This window comes from Nicotiana attenuata, unplaced genomic scaffold, assembly GCF_001879085.1.
Source record: "Nicotiana attenuata strain UT unplaced genomic scaffold, NIATTr2, whole genome shotgun sequence".
Taxonomy (NCBI): Eukaryota; Viridiplantae; Streptophyta; class Magnoliopsida; order Solanales; family Solanaceae; genus Nicotiana; species Nicotiana attenuata.
Window position 1 is genome coordinate 7,815 of NW_017678074.1, and position 7,214 is coordinate 15,028.

The following is a 7,214-nucleotide window of genomic DNA, read 5'->3' on the forward strand; positions in this document are numbered from 1 at the left end:
ACTCACGGACAAGAGTCTCATTATAATCAATAGGCGGTTTAGTGAAGCACTCCCATTTTCTTTATTTTATGTTCTCCCATATGTGGGGGTACTGCTCTTGTAACCCGTTCAAGCTCAATTGCTTCTCAGCCAGGATCTTCCGTTTGGTGAGCCCTTCTCTGTACAGTGCCCTGGACCCATCAACCCTAAATTGGAGTTGGAAGTCGTCTCCGCTTTTCCTTCTTGCCTCAGCTTGTAGGTCAACTGAGGGCAAGATCTCCTCCTCATCAAACTGGGAGGGATGTGGAACATTAGGGTCCGTTCGGGATCATTTTGCTTGTGACGCTTTACGACTGGAGGATGCCCTTTTCTTGTCGGAGGCTAAGTATTTAGTGGGAGCCATATCTGCACAAAAGTGGACTGTGAGCAACATTGTGGGCAACAGTGAAAAGAACAGAAAAATTCAAGAAAAAGTTGAAGATGCGACTGGTTATGCGATCGCATAACCACTATGCGGACCGCAAACCTGTCGCAAACTTGACAGTCCATGCTGGGTCACAGTCTGCGATAAGTTATGCGATCGCATAACCACTATGCAGACCGTATACTCATCGCAGAACTGATTTGTTCACAAACCAAATCCCAAAATGCGATCGCACATTCCACCGCAAAGTAGGAAATGCGATCGCAAAATGGCCGCAGAAAGCATGTTGTAAACTGGGTACACTGTGTCAGTATGCGGTGAGTCTGCGGTCCGCATATCACTTATGCGATCGCAAACTCGCCGCATTTTATCATCTTACTCAGCCAATCTAGGGTTCAATTATGCGGCAAAAATGCGGACCACATTTTGATTTTGCGGGCCACAAATGTCCATCGTCCCCAATGAATTAATTTTACCCTCAACAATGGCGGTCCTATTCTTGCTACCCAGCACCCCAAACATGTTTCCTACCCAAGAGATTATCACAATATGGGCAAAAGACTACTCACAAAACTTCAATCAAAAAATAAAGAAAGAAAATAGAAAAGAAACACAGGAGAAACAAATGTGAATTGAAAATGAAAAACTAGGGCAAGGAAACATACCAGTGAAGATGAGCAAACACACTAGGGAGATGAATTCTCAAGTGGTTTTGTCCGTTATTAGATGTCACTAGCCGTTTTGCCCTTTCCTTTTCTATCATTGTTTGCCTCTTTTTTTTGTTCTTTTTTGCTTTGTTTCCTTCTGTTAGATTTTTTTTGTCTTGTTTAGTTTTGAATGTGTGAGAGATGAAAGGATGCGAAGACATACCTGACAATTTTGCGGTGGGTAAGTCACCGCATAACACACTACGCGACCGCATAAGTGTTATGCGGTGGGTTCAAGTGAGTTGCTGAAGGGCCAAAAATGCGGTGCACTATGCGATCGCATAGTGAAGATGCGGTCCGCAAAGTGCACCAATTCGTCGCATTTTTCTCATCAATTTTAGCCAAACACACTGTGTTGGTTTGCGACCAAAATGCGGTCCGCATAGCGAAAATGCGACCGCATATGTGTAGCAAACTTCACACGGTGATTTTTCTTCTCTTTCTTATGCAATCCTTCCCAGTGTTATGATCTTTTGAATCCCCTGCACTCTAACACACACTTTAAATTTCTCTATCAAAAATTAAAGATTTAAGGAACAACAAAGGGTGTTACCACACATGGGTTGCCTCCCATGAAGCACTTGATTTAACGTCGCGGCACGACGAAGTTGGCCTTTCTTTTGCTTCACTCATTTGTCGGGCATGGACCATCTTGGAGAGCCAACTATTCCACTAAGTGTTTTTCTCCATCTGTGCCCAAGTAGTGCTTGATTCATTGGCCATTGACTTTGAATGTACGGAGCCCATCTTCCGATGCTAGTTTCACAGCTCCAAAAGGAGAGACATTGACCACTTTGAATGGACCGGACCATTTTGATTTGAGCTTGCCCGGAAACAATTTGAGCCTTGAGTTATAGAGCAAAACCAAGTCACCCGACTTGAACTCCCTTTTCAAGATCTTCTTGTCATGGACGAACTTCATCCTTTCTTTGTACACAGCTGCACTTCCATAAGCATGGAAACGGAATTCCTCCATTTTATTGAGTTGTGTTAGCCTCAAATTTGCAGCTTCAGCCCAGTCCAAGTTCAACCTCTTTAAAGCCCACATGGCCTTGTGCTCCAGTTTCACGGGTAGATGACAAGCTTTTCCGAAGACTAACCTATAAGGAGAGGTACCAATAGGAGTTTTGTACGCCGTACGGTATGCCCACAATGCGTCATCTAGCTTCCTTGACCAGTCGGTCCTGTTTGCATTAACAATCTTTGCAAGAATGCTCTTGATCTCCCGGTTGGAAACCTCAACTTGACCACTAGATTGGGGATGATAAGGTGTGGCCACCTTGTGCTTTACACCATACTTCTCTAGTAGCCCAGTGAAAGCCTTGTTACAGAAATGAGACCCACCATCACCAAGAATGACCCTAGGAGTGCCAAACCGAGTGAATATGTTTTTCTTCAAGAATGCAGTCACACTTCTTGCCTCGTTGTTTGGTAAGGCAATTACTTTAACCCATTTGGACACATAGTCCAGAGCTACCAAGATATATTTCATCCCACAATAACTCACAAAGGGACCCATAAAATCAATTCCCCATACGTCGAAGATTTTTATCTCCATCAGAAAGTGCATTGGCATTTCATGCCTCTTGGAGATTGATCCTTGCCTTTGACATTGGTCACAAGCCTTGACCATTTGATTAGCATAATGATAGATTGACGGCCAATAGTAACCACATTCAAGCACCTTAGCCGCCGTTCGATTTCTTCCATGATGACCCCCAACCGGTGAGTCATGGCATGCCTTTAGAATTGGCAGAATCTCTTCTTCTGGAACGAACCTTCTGATAATATTGTCAGCACAAACACGGAACAAGAATGGTTCCTCCCAATAGTATTGCCGGCAGTCTCTCAAGAACTTCTTCTTTTGATAGGATTCCAATCCGTCCGGAATAAGGTCACTAACCAAATAGTTAGCAATATCGGCATACCAAGGAGCAAAAGTGCTAGATAGTGCCAATATGTGTTCATCCGGGAATGCATCGTTGATTTCAAGATCTCCCTTTGGTCTCCCTGCCTCTTCAAGCCTTGATAAATGATCCGCCACTTGATTTTGAGTTCCCTTGCGATCCTTGACCTCGAAGTCAAATTCTTGCAACAACAAGACCCATCGAATCAACCGAGGCTTTGCATCCTTCTTTGCCATGAGATAGCGAAGAGCGACATGATCTGTGTACACTATCACCTTGGATCCTAACAAATAAGCCCGGAACTTCTCAAAGTCATAGACAATGGCAAGAAGTTCTTGCTCAGTTACCGTGTAATTCATTTGCGCCCATTGAGTGTCTTGCTTGCATAATAGACCGGGTGGAGAACCTTGTTGTGACGTTGGCCAAGCATTGCTCCAATAGCTACACCACTGGCGTCACACATGAGCTCGAAAGGAAGAGACCAATCGGGTGTGACAATAATAGGTGTCGTGGTGAGCCTTTGCTTCAATTCCTCAAAGGCTTTGAGGCATTTCTCGTCAAACACAAATTTGGCGTCTTTCTCAAGGAGTTTGCACATAGGATTTGCAATCTTGGAAAAATCCTTGATGAAGCGCCTATAGAACCCGGCATGCCCCAAGAAACTTCGAACACCTTTAACGGAAGTAGGTGGAGGAAGCTTAGAAATAATCTCGATCTTTGCCCGGTCAACCTCTATGCCACGTTTGGAAATTTTATGCCCCAACACAATGCCTTCATCCACCATGAAGTGACATTTCTCCCAATTGAGCACAAGGTTGGTCTCTTCACATCTCTTAAGCACTTGTCTAAGATTGTTAAGACAATGCTCAAAAGAATCACCTACCACCGAGAAGTCGTCCATGAAGACTTCTAGAAAATCCTCTACCATGTCGGAGAAAATGGACATCATGCATCTTTGAAAAGTAGCCGGAGCGTTGCATAAACCAAATGGCATCCGGCTAAAGGCAAAAGTTCCATAGGGGCAAGTGAATGTCGTCTTCTCTTGATCCTCCAATGCTATGTTGATTTGGTTGTAGCCGGAATATCCATCAAGGAAACAATAGAATGACCTTCCCGCTAGCCGATCAAGCATTTGATCAATAAAAGGCATAGGGAAATGGTCTTTGCATGTGGCACTGTTGAGCTTCCGATAATCCATACACACCCTCCAACCGGTCACCGTTCTTGTAGGGATGAGCTCATTTTTCTCATTTTCAAGTACGGTCATGCCTCCCTTTTTCGGCACACATTGCACCGGGCTCACCCAAGAACTATCGGCAATGGGGTAGACTACCCCGGCATCCAACCATTTGATGATTTATTTCTTTACCACCTCTTTCATTGACGGGTTCAACCGTCATTGATGTTCCACACTTGGTTTCGTTTCACTCTCCAATTGGATTTTGTGCTCATAAATTCCCACGGGAATCCCACGGATGTCCACGATTGTCCATCCGATGGCTTGCCTATGCTCCTTCAAGACTTCCAACAATTGTTCTACTTGCACATCATTCAACAAAGAAGAAACTATTACCGGTAAAGTATCATTTGAGCCAAGAAATTTATACCTCAAGTGTGGTGGAAGTGGTTTGAGCTCTAGTTGCAGAGGTTCGATGATGGAAGGCTTTGCGGGTGGAGTAGCTCTATTCTCCAAGTCGAGAGAGAGCTTTGCCGGAGCATAAGTGTAGGACCCAAGCCCCTCCAATGCATTTACCGATTCCATATACCCCTCCATATCTTCACCATCAAAGTTCACCAAAATAGCCGCCAATGCCTCGCCGAGGCATTGTTCTTCCATTTTCATTTCAACCGCATCCTCTACTTCATCAACAACATCGATCACCGAGATGCTTTCATACTCATGCGGTAGTTTCATACCTTTGCTTGCTTGGAATGTAACCTCTTCATCATTCACACGGAATTTGATCTCATTCCGTTCCGAATCCATTAGTGCTCTTCCAGTGGCAAGGAATGGTCTCCCCAAAATGATAGGGATCTCTTTGTCAACCTCACAATTAAGGATTACGAAGTCGGCGAGTAAATGAAATTTTCCCACCTTCACAAGTACATCATCAAAAATTCCCACCGTTCGTTTGATGGAACGATCGGCCATTTGCAGTCTCATACTTGTGGGCTTTGGCATACCTAATCCTTCTCCCTTGTAAATGGCAAGAGGCATCAAGTTGATGCTAGCCCCATTATCACAAAGGGCTCTTGCAAAATCATGTGCTCCAATGGTACAAGGAATGGTGAAGGCTCCCGGGTCTTCTTTCTTTTGGACGGTGGATGTTGCAATGATGGAACTAACCCGGTGAGTCACATTTACCACTTCATTTTTGGTGGTTCTCTTCTTAGTCATCAAATTTTCAAATATCTAGCAAACCCAGGCATCTCTTGAAATGCTTCCACAAATGGAATATTCACATATAATTGCCTGAGAATGTCGTAGAACTTTTTGAGTTTGCTATCATCAACCTTCCTCGCGAGTCTTTGAGGGAATGGGGGAGGAGGTCTAGGAATAGGTGGAAGAGTTTTTGGTATCTCTTTTACCTTTTCCTTTACCTCTTCCTGGTTCTCTTTTTGCACTTGCACATCTTCCGAAATCTTTTCAACTTCGACAACACTTGGCTCTTCAACCTCAACCCCTTGTTCGGACTCATCTACTTCAATCACTTGTTCACCCTCTCCTTGTAGTACCTTCCCACTCTGAGTAGTAATTGCCATGATGTGAGAAGTTGGACCACTCCCACTACCCTTTGGATTCGCAATTGTGTCACTTGGAAGTGTCCCTTTTTGCTTTGGATTTTGTTCCCTTGAGAGGTCTCTCATTTCCATTTCTAATTTTTGAATGGATGCGGTATAAGAGCCAACAAGTTCGGTCATATTCCTCATAGAAGTGTCGGACATCTCTTGATTTTGTAATACCCGTTCAAGCATGCTTTCCAACTTTGAATCACTTGATGAACCTTGATTTGAGTATTGACCCTTTGGGGGAACATAAGGATTTGAACTCTGATTTGTGAAGTTGTTGTTGTTATTCTAATTTCCTTGATTTGAGCCACTTTGGTCATTTCGCCATTGTTGGTTGCCTTGCCCTTGCGGGTTAGGCCTCCATTGATTTTATTGTCCTTGACCTTGGTATTGTTGCCTTTGATACCCTCCTTGAGAGTTGTTGATGTAGTTTGCTTCCTCAAAATCTTCATTTGATGTGGGTTGCACATCCTCCACCATATTCACCTTCTTTGTTTGGCTTTCCGTGAACATTTTTGTCAACACATTGACATTTGTGGCAAGCCCTGCGATTATTTGATCTCTCTCTTGATTCTCCTTAATCAGGTTGGTCAAGGAAGGCGAACCATATGCAATTTCACCTGTGGTATCCTCAGAGTGCCAAGTTTGATTATGTTTTGCCATTTTGTCAAGTATTTGTGTGACCCTTGCGAATGATTTGTCCATAAAAGATCCGTCAGCTGCATTTTTCGCTATAGATTGGTTTATAGGATCCAAACCCATGTAAAATTTCTCCAACAAAATAGAGTCCGAAAAACCATGATTGGGAGACCTCACCAAATATAATTTGAATCGATCCCATGCCTCATGTAGATGTTCCCCCAGCTGTTGCTTGAAGAAGAAAATTTTATCCCGAAGTTCAGATTTCTTGCTCTGCGGGAACCATTTAGCTAAAAATGCTCGGACAAGTTCAGGCCAAGAACGGATGGAATTTGGTGGCAAGTTTTGGAGCCACCTCCTTGCGTCTCCAGCTAGTGAGTACTTGAACACCCTCAACCTTAGGGCATCATCTGAGACATTGTTCAGCTTATGCATAACACATACTCCCAAGAAGTTCCTAAGGTCTTGTGTTGGATCATCATTAGTGGAATTCCTGAAAAACCCCTCCGCTTTGAGCATTAGGATTAGACCATGTTCCACTTTGAAAGTTGAAGCACCAACAACCGGAGGTACAATAACATTTGTATCCTCTATGTACTCATCTATGTCCGCAAAAGGATTTTCATCCACTTCTTCCTCGTAGTCTTACATGTCTTCCTATCAACACCATGCAAAACAAGCGAAGTGTGATGGAATAGAATAAGACGTAAAGTAAAGCACACACTAATTAGTAATTTCAAAATCGTATTCCCCGGCAACGGCGCCAAA

The 7,214-nt window shown here is 43.6% G+C and overlaps 1 protein-coding gene across 1 annotated transcript; it reads right to left on the minus strand.

The window, feature by feature from the left end:
- Positions 1-1,822: 1,822 nt before the first annotated feature.
- LOC109221543 lies at positions 1,823-5,415 on the minus strand. The gene is made up of 5 exons (XM_019386019.1): positions 4,431-5,415; positions 3,782-4,073; positions 3,435-3,679; positions 2,954-3,393; positions 1,823-2,656 (listed from the first exon to the last, which is right to left on the minus strand). The coding sequence occupies exons 1-5, from the start codon at positions 5,413-5,415 to the stop codon at positions 1,823-1,825; spliced, it is 2,796 nt and encodes a 931-aa protein (XP_019241564.1).
- Positions 5,416-7,214: the final 1,799 nt, after the last annotated feature.

Excerpts from the sequence above, each read along its gene's own strand:
- LOC109221543 (XM_019386019.1), bottom strand. The coding sequence starts at position 5,415 with ATGACTAAGAAGAGAACCACCAAAAATGAAGTGGTAAATGTGACTCAC. Across the intron at positions 3,680-3,781 it reads ATGGTGGATGAAGGCATTGT|TTTCTTGGGGCATGCCGGGT; the intron begins GTTGGGGCATAA and ends AGGTGTTCGAAG. Across the intron at positions 3,394-3,434 it reads TGGAGCAATGCTTGGCCAAC|ACACTCAATGGGCGCAAATG; the intron begins GTCACAACAAGG and ends TATGCAAGCAAG.